At 32.1% G+C, this 19,560-nt stretch overlaps 1 protein-coding gene across 8 annotated transcripts in view; it reads right to left on the minus strand.

Moving 5' to 3' along the window:
* Positions 1-1,059: 1,059 nt before the first annotated feature.
* Positions 1,060-19,560, minus strand: part of LOC148607326 (kinase suppressor of Ras 1-like) — a 35,583-nt gene continuing 17,082 nt past the window's right edge. For all 8 annotated transcript variants that reach the window (XM_088544374.1, XM_088544370.1, XM_088544373.1 and 5 more), the window contains 13 exons: positions 18,406-18,491; positions 17,054-17,215; positions 16,572-16,632; positions 15,581-15,632; positions 14,345-14,437; positions 13,334-13,425; positions 12,104-12,281; positions 11,551-11,639; positions 10,904-11,000; positions 10,194-10,327; positions 8,964-9,089; positions 7,199-7,328; positions 1,060-6,358 (listed from right to left, as the gene is read on the minus strand). In XM_088544374.1, the coding sequence (XP_088400500.1) occupies positions 6,203-6,358; positions 7,199-7,328; positions 8,964-9,089; positions 10,194-10,327; positions 10,904-11,000; positions 11,551-11,639; positions 12,104-12,281; positions 13,334-13,425; positions 14,345-14,437; positions 15,581-15,632; positions 16,572-16,632; positions 17,054-17,215; positions 18,406-18,491 (1,456 nt within the window). In that variant the 3' untranslated portion in view covers positions 1,060-6,202. The remainder of the gene's footprint in view (positions 6,359-7,198; positions 7,329-8,963; positions 9,090-10,193; positions 10,328-10,903; positions 11,001-11,550; positions 11,640-12,103; positions 12,282-13,333; positions 13,426-14,344; positions 14,438-15,580; positions 15,633-16,571; positions 16,633-17,053; positions 17,216-18,405; positions 18,492-19,560) is intronic.

Genomic DNA, 19,560 nt, shown 5'->3' on the forward strand with positions numbered 1-19,560 from the left:
AAGCAGGAGTCAAAACACTTTTCAGTACTTACCCAACAACCTATGCGTTGAAATTGCTAGCAAGGTATTTTTAAATTAATATTGGGACAACTGTGGTGCCCTGTAATCAATCCCGTCTTTTGGTCAAACCATCAGCATGTTATAGCTGAGTATATAGTTTAAAACTGTGACACAGTCTCTTGCTCCCACTATCAAATATGCAGTTTGGCTAATATGTTCCTTCAGTGCCTTGATGTTCTTAATTGTTTCTGTATGTTTTTAAGCTAGGACTGTTCTCTTGGCTTTCAAATTTCTATTTGGCTTTTGCAGTGGTTAAGGTTGATGTTATAGTCAGAATGAAAGATCCTTTACTTCATTTAGGAAATGACTGGTATTCTATTTATTGTTGTTTATCATCCTAAGACAGATATTTCATGAGTTTCAGTACAACAGCTCTAGTACATAGACTTTGCTTTACTAATCTGGCAAACTAAATTGGATTTTTAAAATATGCTAACTCTCAGAAGAAACAACCTGCAGGTAGGCAGGTTCCTCTATTTTACCACATTATTCTGACTCAGAGCCAACCAGTAGTCATTCTATTTTCAAAATGCCATGTGCTTGGTAAAGACCAGTGACTACCTATCTATTTGTTTGTTTGTTGGGGTTTAACGTCCGAGCAGCAATATTTCAGCTATATTCAGACGATGAACATGAAATTGATGATAAAATGAACATGAAATGATGATAAAATGAAAAAGGGATGGGGCACAAGGACAAATTTGATTGCAACTGGAAATAGGGAGAGATGGGTAGGGTCGGGCAGTTTAGCCTCCTGTGGCGTAGCACGATGGTTCCTAGTCCGGGAGAATACCACAGTAGGGTTCTTTAATGTGCGAGGAACGTGGCATCTTTCTTGACACGGTGCACCACTATGGTTTGCGGTGAAAGCCTTTGGTATGACTCAGCAGAGAATCACACGTACGATATCCAACACCAAAAACAAGCATGTAACAAGAGTTGCTATTCTACTAAAACATATACAAGTACATGTTTTGACGATAAACAACACAAAAAAAGTTTCAGTCTGGTTTTACTTTATTTTTGCATTAAAAACATAAATATTTTTGAAATAGATTTAATTACATTTACAACATGACCACTCATAGATATCTCATGTCCATTCATTCTATTTCAACACTTATCAATTAAATAATGCAAAAATCTACACACATTCAGAAATATTTACAAATAAAAACATTCATAGTATTCTAGCACACATTTAAAATGGAATGATTAAAAAGTAAAGGCTATTATCAGCTCTCTTTTGATTGGCTGAATCACACCAAGAATATACCATCTTGAACAGTACATCTAAGGTTGAACTTGCCATTTCCACTCATTCCTAATGGTATTTTCTAACATTCACCTAAATTTTTTAAACTTTTTATTGATGTAATGGGCAACAGTAATGGCATAAGCAAATAAAAAGTTAGCTTGATAGGTCATTGTTTACTAGAAAATGGTATGCAAACTGTATTACTAGAAATTTCACCTTATCACGTGCCTTCTCCCATCACGAACAAGAAGATACAGTCAAATTCTACCTAGCACATGTACTGTAATGTATAAAAACTCAATAATATGTAAAAACTGTACTATATAAATGAAAATTTGTCAAGATGCAGATTTTTGTATAATCAATACTGTTAGAATCAACATTCGATTTAACCTAATAAACGTTTCTCATGGAACAAAGAAATAAGCAAAATTTTAAAAATCCTTTGGGGCTTTTTATTTCCTATTAAAATACGACTATACGCCAAGTAACCATTTTTTGATACATTTTTATACTGTACTCTGAACCAACACATGCCAATGATCAGTACATTTGTACTTGGTTGAAAAATATGCTTACTCCTTACTTTCAGACAAATACTTTCAGCTCAAAAATAACAAAGTTTGATTTAAAGAAATGCAGATATTTCAGATGCATACCAATATTTATTAATTTATTACCACTTCCTCAATACTTAGAGGCATTTGAAATGTAATTATTGCACTGTTTTCGTCATAAAAACTTTTTTCCCCACAATATTTCAATTTTTTTATTTATGGATTTCAATTTACGAGTAAACATAAAAATCATTATGCAAATCATGTGTTTCATCAAAGAAATTTCATAAATATTAATAAAATAAACCAGTTAAAACAGGCAATTTGTTAAAAAAATTAATCTGAGCCTATCAAATAAATTTAAATAAAATCTCTAATCCATTGAACAATGTTATCTCCCTTTTGTCAAGGTTTATTTTACAAATTCAAAACTTACAGGTTAAAAAACATACCAATCCCTCTGCAAATTATAGACTGCTATCATCAGTTTCATTAAAATCTTGAGAGTAAATATTTTCCTGTATGTTCATATTGTATCACACTGAAGCCTGTAAGTTTTCAACCAAATGACAATTGCATTTAAATACGAAATTTGAAAATGTTAATTTTGCAAGCCAATCATGTTGATTTGCAGGACATTGTAGACACCCAAGAAAAATAGCAGTCGTTTGTTGAAATGCTATTCTGAATCAGTACTAGTGATACTTTAAATGTAAGTGTTAGTAAGAATCAGGCAAAATTGGAAAAATCGGAAAAATGAATGTCAAAACCTTACCGATCAGACAATATGATTTCATTCAAGGATGCTTTCTTTATTTGAAAGGACATGCTAGAATCTCCCACATAAAAATTTATAAGATTTGTGGGAGGTTATTCATTAAAATTACTATATTAACTGTTAAAAATTCTAAATAACTGAATTTTTACATCACAAATTTTCTTTTACATAAAAATCTCCCACATGAGATAGTGTCAGTGGGGAAGAGAATCTCTCAAAGAAACTGTTCAAAAGTTTAACAGGTATGATGTACGAGGTATTGTTGATACAGGGTCAGGATGGGGGAAACAAATATATTTTTAATTGTGGCCGTTAACCCACAATTTATTAAGTTGATTTGACTATTTGCACCATCAGAATCAAGGAAAAAAACAAGATTTTCCAGATCATGTTGGTGCATTGAGTTATAGTTTCATTGAAATGCACTGAAAATGAACATGTCAAGGCAGATAACTCTTGTCAAAAACCTCATATTTCTAACATTCTATTGAAAATTTATTTTAGCAAATCTAGTGATGCAGAGATCAGATAATGGTCCTTTCAAATAAAGAAAGCATCCTTGAATGAAATCATATTGTCTGATCGGTAAGGTTTTGACATTCATTTTTCCGATTTTTCCAATTTTGCCTGATTCTTACTAACACTTACATTTAAAGTATCACTAGTACTGATTCAGAATAGCATTTCAACAAACGACTGCTATTTTTCTTGGGTGTCTAAATGCCCCCCCCCCCAAGGTACATGTATGTAGGCTAAGGTTTTTTTCCAAAGTACACGGTAAATAATGTACAAGAAAAAAAATGAGAGGGAGCAATAAAGTAATAAAAACGTTTGGGTAATGATTATTTTCAGTGGGTAGTTAGGGTGACGGAAACAAATATTTTTTTTAAATTTTGACCTAAACAAGTTACAAGATAAAATCAGCTTTCACATGTGTAAGAAATAATACATAGAGAATTGGAATCTATCCTTGCAGGCAACTGAATCATTCATTTAGCTCAGTACTGGTATGCATGGTTATGTGACAACAAATAATACTCAAGTTTTGCCCTAATAAAGTATTTCATATACACTCAAGTCAAGTTTGTCACATATTATGTCATGATTGAATGAGTAAAAATAATCGTAATATGATGTACAAGAATTTAGCACTTACAATAAATAGGTCATGCTCAATAAACTACTGTATAAAAAATATTGATGCATTAAGACTAGCATTATTTCTTCACAGAGGGGGTGGGGAGAGGGAGGTGTGTCAAAAAACTTTTGTATATCAAAGAAGTTTGGTTTTTTTTTGCATTTTGGTAACTCAAATTACATATTCTCTTAAGATGAAGGGTTGAATTTTCTTAATTAAAATTTTATGCCTTACCACCAAGTCAAGTGGAATTCATATCTTCCACAAGAATCTTAAAAGGTGTCCATGCAAAAACCAGGCAGTGGGTAGCATGTGACAAATTTTGTTTTCAAAACATTTCATCTATTTGATATCACATATGCATCCTTTCTCAAAGTTGAATGTTGATTTTTTATTAACTGCAATGGTTAAACACAAATAATTTACATAAAAAGCATTGAACTCTTTATTTTTGTGCAAAAATTTGGTTGCTTTGCTGGGGAAGTTTAAAATCATTTTCCAAGCCATCCATTGTTGCTTAAAAATTTGACATACATCATGTACATTGATATAAACATTACACTGAAACAAAAAATTTAGTGGGATAAAAATTACCTTGTGCCAACTATATCATAGGATCTGCCTGATTTTTACATGGACAGCCTCTTAAAAGTTTTAAAAGCCTTATAAAGTAAGAAGTTCACAGAATTGTAAAAAAAATTACAAGGGAAATATGAAAATCTTCACATAAAATTTACATAAAAATGACATTATGTATTAAATAAAATCCCCAAAATATAATATATAAATATGCCTTAAATTATGATCATAGTGTATACATTAAACCACACAGGAGTTAACTATTAATATCACTATAAATATGTTTGAGGCAAAAATATAAGCCCTTGAAAGTACATGTATAATCCAAGTCTTTTGATCAAATCATCAACAAGGTTGCATTGGTAAGGAAGTATCAAAATGTATATTACATGTATTTTTTTAATGTCAAAACTGCAGATACATGTAAGTGTGACATTAGAAACAATACGGTTGAATTTTTGTTCAGATAACACTACAAAAAAAGTTCTATTTCAATTTTCTTTAAAATGATAATGATAATAAATATTAGAAATACTGTGAGGAAGATCACATGAAGAATACTACCGTCTTGCCTTCATTAGTTTTTTAATCATGTTAAACCCTACAGTTGGATTATCCCCTCCTCCTTTACAAAGGGATCTTACAATAACTGTCTTCCTCCATGGACATCTACATCTAATGTCTAATTTTCCTATGAATTTTTATCAAAATCCATTGAAGTGATAAGGAGATGTTGCACAGATAGGACCATTTCTATCTACCTTGCATAACTTTGCAGGGAGAGATATATATAATAAATACAGTTTGTTTTGGCGACATGAAATATAACTGATTTCAGTCTAAATCAATTTGTCAAGTTGCAATAACTCAAAACTAAAATGAACACCAAAAAAATTACATGTACTTCAGTGAGTGTTACTGTTTCTTTGGTACTTTGATTTCATCATTCTATAACCTGATGATGTTCCAAGAAATGGTAGATGTTTGCTGAATAATTTTTCAATTTTTGGAGAGAAAAAAAATATCAAGATTTCAAGAGACAAAACTGTAATAATTTGTAATATTGTAGGTTACCTACAACATTTAACAAAAATCTGATTTTCCTCAGGTTTTCAATTTGAAAGAGCTAATTGATTGATTTTTAAAATGAGGAAATCTTCAATTTGAGACACATTTGATCATGTATGACACCAGCCAAAAATTAATAGTCAATTGGGATTTTGATAGAATAGTCTCTAAATAAATGATTTTTGAAGTTCGGTACCAACACTGGCACCTCAGCCACCATGTTCTGCCATACTGGGCAAGAGATAATAAGAAAAATCATTCACTGATACAGGATTACATCTATTTGTTTGCTGAGTATTCTTTACATGTGATGATATAGATCACATGATCAGAATATTTTACTCTCTGTTCACATGTCTATCACATGACCTTTTCAAAATCGATAAATAGTAATCACATTACATACTGGTGTCCATCTATTGAAAGTGGGATGGATCCCTGCAGAAATTTTATAGCCTCTGCAATGGCTTATCACATATAAAAGCTTATGTGCCAATCACAATGAATTCTGGAATAATCACTAGGGCCATGTTTCTGCTGCAAAAATCAGAGCAAAGTCTGGAATTATATTCACAGTCAATGGATCCACAGCCACACATTTATCACAATAGCCGACATTCGCATTGCGAAGAGAAATTGGAAAAATGCTTACACGATCGAGGATCGTTCCTGCATGACACACAAGTACCATATAATGATCACATGACCAACAATTCCCAATTACGGCTATATCACATTGTAATGACTGAATAAAAATCGTATGATCATGTGAACACAGACTCAGCACTGCGTGATATATGAATGGGATGAGACGGGCTACGATGGAGAGGCTTTTTAGGTAAACGGTCTAAGGCCTTCAGAATCAAGGCAAAATCCGGTCGATCTGTACTATTGTAAGTCCAACATATCATAATTAAATCCTGCAAATAAAAAAAACGCCTTATATTACATCATCATTTCAAATAAATACTGTGAAACCTGCCTAACTGATTCATTTTTAGGCTCAAGTACATCTATATTATTTGTTTAGATCTGATAAGTTCCATACTTTTATCCAGGTTCCTTTTTCACATTTGCTGTACATGTATAGAGATAAAGAAACGACATATTCACAAATCAGTAAGAGGTGACAGATTTATAATCGCTGGGTGTTTCCTTATCATTTTGTATTAACAACATGTATGGATAAGAGTATTTGATTACAGTGTTGGTAGAATCTCCATGTATAACAGATCATATTGGTAAAAAATTTGTACCTTAAGGCCATTCTTTAAAAAATTAATTGTTAAGCATTCTAATTCTCTTTTTCAGATGTGGGAAGGTGTGAACAGACCAACAATGGTTTCCCATAATACATCCAGTTTAGGAAAAAGGTATAAGTGTCAGTCTCTATTAGAATCTGACAGTGGGTGAAGCATGAAAAATTAACCACTATTTTGAAAGTTTGATTTAACTATTTGCACGACCAGAATCAAGAAAAAAAGACAAGATTTTCCATATCACTTTGGTAAATTGAGTTATAATTTCATTGAATACACCAAAAATGAATTCATTTCAAGGGTAGATAACTCTGTCAAAAACCTATTTTTTCTATAATCACATAATGGTCTTTTCAGAAAGAAATCCCATCTTTGAGTAAACTAACATTGTTAGATCAGTGGGTTTTTGACATGCTTTTTTTTATTTTCCCCATTTTTCCTGATTCTTACAAAAACTTAATATAAACAATTAAAACTACTGATTTATTGTATTAAATATACCTTGAATTCCCTAGTAGCTGGAATACTTCCAAGTGATTGCTTTAGACCCTTGCCGACCTGCCATATTATAGTTTCTGGAGGTTGATGTCGGAATGGCCAGTCACCACATAATAACTCGTACCATACAGTACTGGAATAAAATTGTAACTTGTACAAACATTTGTAGATACTTTTGAAAGTTCTAAGCACATTTTCAACAGAAGGAAAATGAATATGAATATCAAACTGAAGTTGCAAAGGTTATGCCAGACATACCCACAATCACACAGAACTTGAAATCAGGGAGTAACTTAAATTGCTAACAACGTATGGCCCATCTATGTAAAGCCACACACCAAATATGAAATCAACCCATCCATCTCAAGCCGAGATAACTGCGATGACATTCGCAGGGAAGGAAACTCACTCAAACTCTAGCCAGTCCAGAATACAATTTTTCAATATATTTAATATATGGCTATATAAATTTTTCTAAAATTAGCCAGCCCTGCCAAAAAAACAGCCAGCCTCAGGCTGGCGGGCAGGCTACTATTTCTAACTCTTGACATTCAGAGACAAGGTGATTCAAATATACCATCCACTTATTGAATGGGGGTATGATATCTGTTTTGTTTCATCCATAATGTTTGATCAGGAGATAAATGTAGTATTTTGGATGGCACTAAACATGTCTGTATTTCTTACCAATACATCAGAAGAGCCATTAAGTTGATGCATATAAGCAGCTGTCAAATCAAGATTAAACCTAAAAATCTTAAAATACAATTCTTTTATCTTTATTCTAACGCAAAATAAATTGTGAAAATAATAATTAAATATCAATAAAGAAACTTCCATGTATGTGTAAAAATGAATCAAAGCAGTCAATCCTGGAGGTAATACCATGGAATTTATGATGCTATCAGATGAAATTTGGCAAAAGGTCATATGCAGCATTAGAATGTAGCCATATTAATTTTGGTGCAAGTGAAATCAAAGAAACCAGTGAGATCATCACTCCATGCTAAACCAAAGCGAAAGATCAAGCCAAGGTCTAACTCACAGACAACAATGTAAAAGTGCTGTCATTATCTTTTTGGGGACATTTAAAATATAAAAAGAAATGTCTGCCTTCCTGATTGCTTTCATAAACATAAGGGATTAATAGAACATTAAGTGATAACCTGTAAGGTAATGGTGAAAAAGGGGAATGGCAAAATGTTAACATGGCCTAACTGAAAATTGAACTTAAGGAGGTAGACCTAAGGTAAGGGAAATAATTCTTGAAATCAGTCATATGTTTGTATCATATTCAATTTCACTAAAGCCTTTCAAGCTTTCCTTTGAAACAGAATGAAATCAATCTGAGTTACTTTGATGCTTACATAAGATTGATGTCAAATGCTGAATATAAACATTCCAATGATTTGTAAGAGTTGTGTCCATTTCCCTAGGTATACCTCCTTAATCCTGAATTTTTAAGGTACAAAATAACTGTGCAAAATCTTTGAAAAAAATCATTGTCAGATCTGTTCGCAAGTCATTATCTAGAAACCCTTAGGGGATGGACAGATAAACGGACAGGCAACTTTAAAGAAGGTGTCACATAATACCTCACCGGTATAAAAATGGCCAGATAACCAAATAAGTAACCTGAATGGCCTAATACCAAATATAAAAGAAAAGTCTCTAAAAAATCAAATTTTATTCATTACATGGTGGGTCAATTTTTCTGAAAATGAGGAAGCATTTACATGTATCAGAATTACAATGTCCTATAACTTACCCAAATGCATATATATCAGATTGTTCAGAGAAAGGTAAATCCAGTTTACCAGGTTGTAACTGACGTATTAATTCTGGTGCCAAGTAACAAAGCCATCCAGGTGATATGTGTAACCACTCTTCCTTCCTATAAATAATTAATACAATCATTAATCAAACTTTGTATTTTATACACAATCTTTAACTTAATACATATTTTCCCCTATATTATGTTAGGAAACTCATTTTTTTTTCTTTGAAATTCTGTATGTTTTCCACATCTTCAAGGCCATTATCAAAAAATTCCTAGATTCTCATCCAACATTTTTCAAAATAAGGGGTGAGTGGGCAAATTAATTTTTTTTTTACTTTTTATCAATTTAAGTGAAAAATGCTGTCAATCTGAAAGGAAATCAACCTAAAATGGGAAAAATCAAAACAAAATTTGTTCAAGGAAGGTTAATAAATTGGGTCAAGAAGGCATGAAAGGCATGAGAATCTAGGATATTTCTTAATTTGGCCTAATGGACAACTTCTATCAGTGTGAATTTAATGTCACTGCTCTTCACATGGATGTGTAGTTAAGTAGGGTCACATGTCTCCCAGTGTCTGTATTAAATATTGTCTTGCTTCTAATAACATTGCTTGATCAGTTTCCAATCAAATTATAAGATGTTGCATTTGAGTTTTAGTCCTACGCCATCATTAAGTACAGCTCTGCCCTAAATCCAGACAGAAGCTTATGATAAGTGATTTATGCATATCTTAATCCCAAAAATATTTTTATTGGAAATACTGGAGTAGGCCTCATAGAAACAGAAAAAAAAACACAGAGATTTTATTGCATTAACCAAGTATTTATACCCAGTAACCTCCAGAAATAACCATCAAAGTGTTTGTAAAATTTGCCTTTTTAAGATATTGATAGGTCAAATTTAGTTAAAATGCACTATGGAAAAATGGTGGGAAAATTTCCAGAACTTTTTCCTTGTATTAACAGTAAAATAATATTTACTTCACAAATGCTTCAGGATAAATTTAAATAGCTTTTCAGTTATTTTCTAGATACGTTGAATATATTTGTGGCAAAAAAGACCAAATTAAGAAATACGGTGTGCCACCCAATGCCCGCTTCTTACACAGAATGGTATTTAAAAACACTCTAGTGTTTTCCATTTAACATTTACTGATAGGGTTGATGTCTAATTGTTTATTTTCTTTTTCTTTATTTTACCTGTACTAAAATACTGACCTATTTCCATGACACAACCGTGTCACATTAAATAAACCAAAATCTGTTATCACAACTTTGCCATTTTCTAAAAATATGTTCTTTGACTTCATGTCTTTGTGGACTATTCCCCTTGAATGTAAGTATCCCATACCCTAGAAAATAAATATAAATTACATTTACATGTATGCATATATAGTATTGATAATAGCTTACAAATGTCATATACTGAAAATTTTAAACTTGACTGGGTTGTTATAACAAGAATATTTTACTTAACTTCAGAAGGAATTTTTTTTATTGGAAACTGCAAAATTTTATAACTCATTGTGTCAAAATTACAAAAATACAGAAATCAAATCCCTCAATAATTAACAGAATTTAAGGTATTCAATGTATTTTTCATTCTTTTACCATATATAAGACTTTCAATTTCTATAGCAATGATTGTATTTAGATGACTAATTCTTTTACAAAATTAATTTTGTTCTTCCCAAATATTTTTTTCACCACAGATATTTGACTGCAGGTAATAAAAAATGAAATCTGCTTCAAATTCAACTGCTTAGTTTCCATTTTTGTTAAATTGTTGTAATACATAGTAAAATAGACACAAAAAATATTGCCAAGTCTTAGAATTTGTTTAATATTTTTCAACAAAATAAGTACTTACATGTGATATTTGTGAACTTTGAACTTGTTTAAAATCTGTCTATGTAATGAGAACTTACCTGTGCTATTTGTGAAGCTATCAAAATAGCTTTATTCATCTGAACTTTTTCTTTAGTACTGCGTACATATGCATATAATGTTTGGCCACTACAATAACTGCAAGAAGAGGAACAGAAGGATTTGCATTTTATATTTTCACAAAACTTTTTAAATTTTACATCAAATATTTCCTCTTTTTTTTTATGAAACGATTCTTATTTTCTTCCAAATTTATTTTCTTGTTCTTTTATTGAAGTTCAAGTTTGTAATTATTTAAACATTTTATGAAGTAACAAGAAATCTGTAAGTGATGGCTCACTAGTGATACCCCCTCTTTCAATCACAATACAAGGAAAATAATCTAAGTCCTCGGTAAACAGGAATTTGTTGTAAAAATTTTTCTGAAAATGGATCCCACCACATGGCATACCTACAGGAAGAATACGTTAAAATTTTAAGCTATTGTGATATAACTGTGATGAAAAAAATTGTTTTTGAGGGTGTTTTTCCATTATGGGCCTTTTTTTTCATATTGGTCCTATTTTTTACATATTTAGCATGTTTTGGCTGTAATTGCCAAACTATTGATTTTAATTGGCTCTTTTTTATTTAGTAATGAATTGTATACCTATTTTACACAACTGGTTAATATGTATAATAAAATTACCTTGTAACTATAGCTAAGTGTGGAGGTTTCATACAAGCACCCATAAATAAAATTAAATTATCATGTCTAGTTTTCTTCAACATGGCAACCTGTAACAAGAAAATACATTCATTTAGAGCTGACAACATTTATTTGTTTGATTTTAATGGCAGTGAGGTCATTATTGGACAGTTACAGAGCATTTGATCTCCTTACTTCTGTAAAGTTTTGGTTGAGATTTCAATTTCTCCTTCTTGCAAGGTAGGTGTAATCGGCAAGAGGAGCAAGACATCAGGATAAGAGGTATGAACATTAGATATGGCACTTTTGGAATAAAAAAAGGTTGTTTCAATGTCTAATGCTTTTTGTTTACCATTGACTCAGATGGTATTCTGGTTACCTGTATTCTTATCTCTACTTCCCTGAAGCTCACAGCCAAATCCACCCGGTGACTGGTCTTGTCACTTTGGTCTTCAACACTTGCAAATATGCAGAGTTTATTTTATTTTAATCCAACTAACTTTTCGTTCTATACTATTTAATTTTAACTCCAGTAATTTTAATATAAACCAACCTCCTGTTTGAATGCAGACAACTGAGCCTGGTTATCTGTCCCTCTGACGTCCGGTCTCAATGCTGACAAGTGAGTATCACGAAATGCTGACAGCGGATTATGGTTTTCAGAATGTTGGTCCTGGTTATCAGAAGCCATATGTAACATTTTAATGGCTACTTTACCATGCCAATGGCCCCTGAAAATTGTAAAATAGCTATGTAAAGTAATAGCAAATCTCAAGGTTTTAAATAGTCACTTCAAAGTTCCTTGTCAATAAAACATCCACCTGAGCAATTATCATTTAAATCCATTTAAGCAAACTGTAGTTAAGTGGCAGGAAGTATCAAAGATGAAAAGGTGGAATGCAAAATTCATACTTCTGTTTTTTACCCACCATTTTGTTTGAAATGTCTGTACCAGGTCAGGACCATTGCAGTACCACCTACTCCAGTGGTGTAATATCTATTTTGTCAGTTTTGATTTGAACTTGACTTGATTATGGATTGGTTAAGTGTTCGGTAATTTGAACTTGACTTGATTATGGATTGGTTAAGTGTTCAGTAATTTTGTTGTTACCTTTATTTTCATTAGGCATTGAATATTCAAACATAGCATTTCATTGTATTATCATTTAGAACCCTTTACCTAGGAAAATAATTTTTTTGATAGATAGCTATTGGACACATTCTAATTGTTTCTAATTTTCCTGCGTTGACATTTCTACCAGATCACTTTTTTCCAATCAGTTTCTTATTCCTTATAATACAGCAAGTCAGCTTTGTATACTTTAATCAAGGGAGGAAATTCCAAGCACTTTAATGGATTTGTCCCAACATTGTTTTTATAACATGCTGCAGAAAACTTTTAAACGGGTGAATTTCACATAAGGTCTTAAGGAGGTAGACCTAGGATAAGGGACACAACTTTTACAAATTATTGGAACATTTGCATTCAGCATTTTACATCAATCTCATGTAAGCTTTAAAGTAAGGGACTAATTTCATTCTGTTTCAAATGAAAGCTTGATAGGCTCTGGTGAAATTAATTATGAGACAAACAAATCACTGATTTCAAGAGTTATTTGCCTTACCCTAGGTAAACCTCATTAAATGTAAACTTATGAATAAATCTTGACAAGACAACAGGAATTTAAAACTTACAAGTAACTTTACAATTATGACATGGTAAGAAATTGACTGTAATGTTAAGATTATGTATACAATTAGGACTTTTTTTAACCAAACTTACTTATAAACAGTCCCAAATCTACCTGTCCCAATTGGTTCTTCTATCACAAGTTGCTCATATGGAATATCCCATTCTTTCAGGGTTACGGATAACTGAAATATTAACCATACTATATTTTACTTGATACAAATTAAAAGAAAACCGCTAAGAACTGATCAAGCCACTATACATACATAAATATATGGCCTCATATACAAGTTACACCAATGTACTACCCCAGCTAAGAGTCCAGCTATATCAGATTCATGGCTGGAAAGTTTACATATTTTTATTTTGGATGTTTTGTTTAAAATGTTCAAGTACACAGGTATTAACATGTGGCTTTTCATATAACCCTTGTTCATAGGAGATATGAATTATAAAGAATGTATTACAGAATTCAAAATTAAGGGAAGTAACTCTGTAAATGACACTGGTACACAATAGAAACTATTGAATATTTGATGTAAAGTAGCTCTTATGAACAGATGGATTGGAAGGAATGATTATACATTTCATCATATAGACCCATATAACAACTTATCAAAAATAAAAATGTGTGACTTTTTTGGGGTGTATCACATATTACTGAATTTGCATGCTTCTTACAAAGGCTGTTACTTTAATAGATTAAATCTTTCTATCTCACATTAACCCCAAACATAGTCAAACAAAACAAATCTACACATGTAACTGTTATATTCTGAAATCAGTGGTTTAAAAGATTTTCACCTGATGTTGAAAATCTAATGAAAACTGACATATACCAATTGATGTAGTAATTTCTGAAGCCTAAATCATTGTTAGATTTTGTTTCTATAAAGTATAGATATACTGTGACAGTACCTCCAATTTTCACTGTTTTAATTAACTAAGCGAGTTCAGTTAATAGTTCATCACAGTTTTAATGGATTTTTTGTCCTTCATGGCAAATTTTAATTTGTGGTTTGATTAAACCATGAAAAACCACAGAAATTGAAACCCTAAGAAAATTGCATTTTTAAAATAACTTTATAAAATCAATAAACATACACTATTTTGTCTCCACAGATTTCCCCCCAATGGGTCATCCTGACTATCTACAGAATTTACTCTTTCTGGCAGTGTCTTCTCTGATGCATTACTCTGAAATAAAAAAACATTCTTTATAATATGATAATAATAATTGTACTCTATCTAGAAGTATCTTCTCTCACACATTGCTCTGAAAATAACAATATAAGGCAGGATGAAGCCCTTTAAAGTACTCGTGAAAAATAAACAAGGTTTGATTTGTTATTTACAGTTCCCCGAAACATCTGGTACAGTTCAGCAGGTACTGAACTCAGACATAGACTGCCTCTGTTCAGAATTCAGAACTAGAAGTCTAACATTAATTCTAAATTAAGGAGATAGACCTAGGGTAAGGGACATAACTTATGAAGTCAGTGATATGTTTGCATCATATTCAATTTCACCAAAGGCTATCAAGTTTTCATTTGACACAGAATGAAATTAATCTAAGTTACTTTGATGCTTACATGACAATGATGTAAAATACCGAATTACAAACGCTCCAATGATTTTTTTAACAGTTGTGTCTCTTACTCTGGGTCTATTTCCTTAATTATGCACTTATTCACCAAAAACCTATATGTATCTACCTGTCTAAACCAAACCTTGTTTGGACTGAAAAATGTGTTTGGTTCAGGCAGATGTTTGGTTTACACAGGTTCTTAAAGAGTAATCAAGGGCATCAAAGTTCTAGCAGAAATCAAAAGAATGTAATCCAGGGACAAAGACTAGACATGGAAAACAGACATACACAACAAAGAACATAAAGTAACTAAAATAATACATACAAAATAACAAAAGTAAATGAGTAACTCAAACCCCACTAAAAACTGGGAGCATGTTGTTTTAGGCAAACCTTTTGGCCTCTAATTCTAAAACAGTTGGGGCTATAACCCCCAAAGTGAATACCAATCTTTCTTTCGAGGTTTGAAACCTTGATATATTATTTTACAAAGTTCAAGCAATACTCAAATTATCCCATAAAAAGAAAGTGTCTACGGACGATGACAATAGTGCCAAACCAATATACAATCGGTGGTATAAATAGGATCAGGGCTCTATTTTTAGTACAATTCCGCAAAATGCCTTTTAAAAAAGTTAACCAACCCAAATCCATAGCTGAGGGGAAGGTTAAAAGCTAAGCAAAGATTATTTAAAGTACAGCAGCTTTGTTGCCTTTTCATGACTTTGCAGATACCTTTATTAAGTACTTACACCTTCCAATGTTTTACTACTATCATCTGAAGTGTTGCTGCCAATAACATCACTGAAAAGATAGAAAAAAATTATATGACGATTAAATCCATTTCACTGATGAGACAAGGATATTCCTATTTATAGCCATGTAAGATTTCCTTATATCATCCAACAATGAGATAAAACATGTGATGTTCATGACGTTTTATGATACCTTGTAAATTCAAAGAAATTTCATCAAGTACAGCATTCCGAATCGGCTTACCGATAAAAAAATTTGAAGTGAGAAAAAGAAACAAACACAGCCAGATAATGTAAGATTATGAAATCTCAGACACCCCCAGGAAGAGCCTTGTAGTAGAACAAATTCACACCCTTGGGTGTCTGAGACTACTCTGTGCTGCACTCCAGCAGTGTTTAGATCCCTAATGTCTCTTTACATGTTCATGTGAAAAATAGTCATAGGTAAATGAAACAACACCCCCGTCACTGAATAAAATAATATTCCCTTTATATCTTTAATTTAAACCTTCTACCTGAAAAATATATAGAGCTTTTGATAATTGAAAGGAGTCTATACTGATCCTGTGGCAAGATTTCGCAAAAAGTGATTTATTGAATCAATTAGTCCTGTCACTACCATGGAAGAACAAATTGAGGCATCAAAACTTACAATAAACCTTACACTGATAACATCAGATTAAACTAACTACTGGTTCTTATCTATTGAAGTACATGTACATTAACTGCTAAGTTTCCACAAGGATGTTAAGCCTTGATGCAGGAATAAAAAATACAAGTTGGTAGCCCAGATCATATTTTGTTTAATATTTTCTATAAGTTCAACTAAATTTATCCAAAAAGTTTGGTAGTCCAGCTCAAAATCTAGTAGCCATTTTTTCCTGTGATGATAATATCATTTATTCTATTCCTGCAACCACTGGTATAAGACTTAACAAGAATGAAGCTAAAAAAGTAAAAAATGTACATCAACTAGCTAACAACTAACCCATTTCTAACTGTCGTGACTGTGCCAGTTGAACCAATCATATCAGTATCTCCAGCATGGTCTACAATATAGATTTAATAGAGAGAGTTTTTTTTAGCTGTCACCACTGTATAACTTCAGTAATTTGACTGTCACAACTGTATAACTTCAGTAAATTGACTGTCACAACTGTATAACTTCAGTAAATTGATCAAGCAGGAATCTCTTTGGGGCCATAGTCCCTTAACTTCTTACCTAGTTGTAATTTTTCTAAAAGGTAGGGTGAAATGGTGTAATTAAGAAAACACTTGAGATCTGTTCATGCTACTTTAAAACAATCCATATTTTGGGAAACATTTTGAGAAAATGATCCTATAAATCCTGAATTTTATTATTTTAAACATATGCACAGTAGAGAGATTCTAAATCAGTACAGCATTACTTGCAGTTGAAATTCGTAGAAATCATGGAGAATCTACAGAAGTAAACATTCCAATACTTACCAGGGAATTCAAAGAAGCCTCCTTGTGATGATGTGTTGGTATCTCTGTGTGTACTGAGGAATGGTGATGATGGAGTTGATGAATTACATGACGATGATTCAGAGTCTTTGTTGAACTCACTGTAGGAACGATTTGGTCTCAACTTGTGTAGGTTAGGTGATCCTGTAATAGATTAGGAGTCAAAAACATTAACAGCATATACACAGCCAAAAGAACTAAAGATGATAATCATACAATAATTAACAAATGACAGTCATATAGTTATTATATTATTTTCATTTGTAAATATTGGCCTGCTAACATATGGTTATCATATGAATCTCATATGTAAATATTGGCCTACTGACATATGGTTATCATATGAATCTCATATGTAAATATTGGCCTACTGACATATGGTTATTAAATGATTCTCATATGTAACTATTGGCCTATTAAAATTTGGTTATCATATGAATCTCATATGTAAATATTGGCCTGCTTAAATATGGTTATCATATGGTTCTCTTATGTAAATACTGGCCAGGTAAATATGATAACCTTTGTTTGTTAAAATTGAATTTCACAGCTGAGAGTACAAGACAGAGAATCCCCAGACGCCCTTGGTTAAGATTTCAAGATCAATTTATGAGTCCAAGTTCATAGACAACTCAAATTTTCTAGTTTTGCATTATCTGGCAGCATTTGTTTCTGAGCTAGATTTCCAATGAGCTAGCTCACAGAAGCAACATTCTGCAAGTAGGCATGTTGGCCCGGTTGGAAACCCAAGGTAAACCAGTTGACACTCTATCTACTACATACTGTGGAAGTACTATTGTTCGTGGGGTACCAATTTTTGTGGTTTTCATGGGAGGGTCAAACCACAAAATTTGGTTCCTAACAAATCGTAGATTCCCATTGATGTGTATACTGAAAACTTAAACACCAAAAATTCAAGAATCCACGAACTTGTACTTCTTCATTGATCTACAAAAATTGGTAACCACAAATTAAAGTACACTCCTTGAAACATTCACGTTTCCCATTTTAGCGTTCGTGCGTCATTTTGTGTTTGTTTAACACACAATAGAATCGCACAATAGGAGCATTCTTTTAAACGCATGATAGAAGCGTTCGTTTCAATGCACGATAGAAGCGTTCGTTAGGGTATCGTGCTTGCAGGAAACCTAAACGTCTCTAGGAGTGTACTTTCACAGTACCAGGTGCTTGGCAGAGAAGTAGTGATAACAATTTTAAAGTCTATAATTACAATGAGGATCAAACCCACATCCTCCGGTACTTGAAGAAAAACAACAAATGATTATTTCTGAACATAGAAATATATTAAAATTTTCAAGGGAAGTAACTCTTACCATGCTTAGGATCCAATACTGGAACATATAAGTTGGGAGCACATAATGGAGAAGCTTTGGCTGAACAATCACGGTGACATTTATATCTACAACAGAAAATGAAATGCTCATCATCTTAAGATGTAATTCGACACTTGTATGTAACTATAAAAATCTTATGAAAAGATATAATTAGCCTTTTGGTACAGTAATAAATTTAATCTAATAGAAGGACAAATAAAAATGCCAAGTATCTTCTCTGAACTGTCTATCAATTTTTGTCCTTTCTTAGTAAGAGTCAACAGTAATGAAATGATCTTTTTTCTGTCATAAGTTTAGTCAATAAGGAAATAAACGATGCAGAAATATAAATAATAACCAAGAAAACACTTAACAAACTAATTGGTATTAAATAGTGACTGTTAACTCATATTGTTTCATTCTGAACTTTGCTTAAATATCTTGTCTTATTTCATTTCAAGTTTCCTTTTTCATAATTAAGATTTTGAAACTACATGTACTAACATCTCTAGTTCTAGCTTGAAGAGTGCTTAATCTGATGTAAAGTGAAGAACATGTATCCTAAAATGGGCATGCACCTACAATTCTAATCTAATTACTTATCTTCGAACATAAAAACAGACAAAATGCTCCAACCTGGATCAACAGTAAATGTTAATATTTCCAAAACAACCTGCTTTTTATTAAATGCTCACTGGAAAAGGATTGGTGTGAATATTCATAAATTATGGGACAATTAGAAAGTAAGGTAGGGAAATGGGGGTTAAAATTGTAAATCCTGAAATGTAAACTTAGTTTTATGTATTCTGCATTCCCATAAAAGATGGTGAAAGCTTTTCACAAGCTAACAATCATGAGTGGAATTTTTATTCAATAAATAAAAGCACTATACTGATTTTTATGAGAATGTTCCATCGAACTTTTCAAGTCTCAGGCCTTGAACTAATGGCTATGACTTGCATTCTTAAACTATTCACCTTTTTTATAAGTAATTAACTAGTGGGTCTGGAGAGCAATAATTGCTCACCTGGAAACAACATAATTTTCTAATGGAAGACCAAAGAAAAGAGCTCCTTAATGGACACTTATACTATTCAGCAACGAAGAACATGTGCAAGTTTTTAGAAGAAAATGAGAAACAGGAAATTAAACTAT

This window comes from Perna viridis, chromosome 9 (genome assembly GCF_037379345.1).
Source record: "Perna viridis isolate PV_CMFRI_1.1 ecotype Kerala chromosome 9, ASM3737934v1, whole genome shotgun sequence".
Taxonomy (NCBI): Eukaryota; Metazoa; Mollusca; class Bivalvia; order Mytilida; family Mytilidae; genus Perna; species Perna viridis.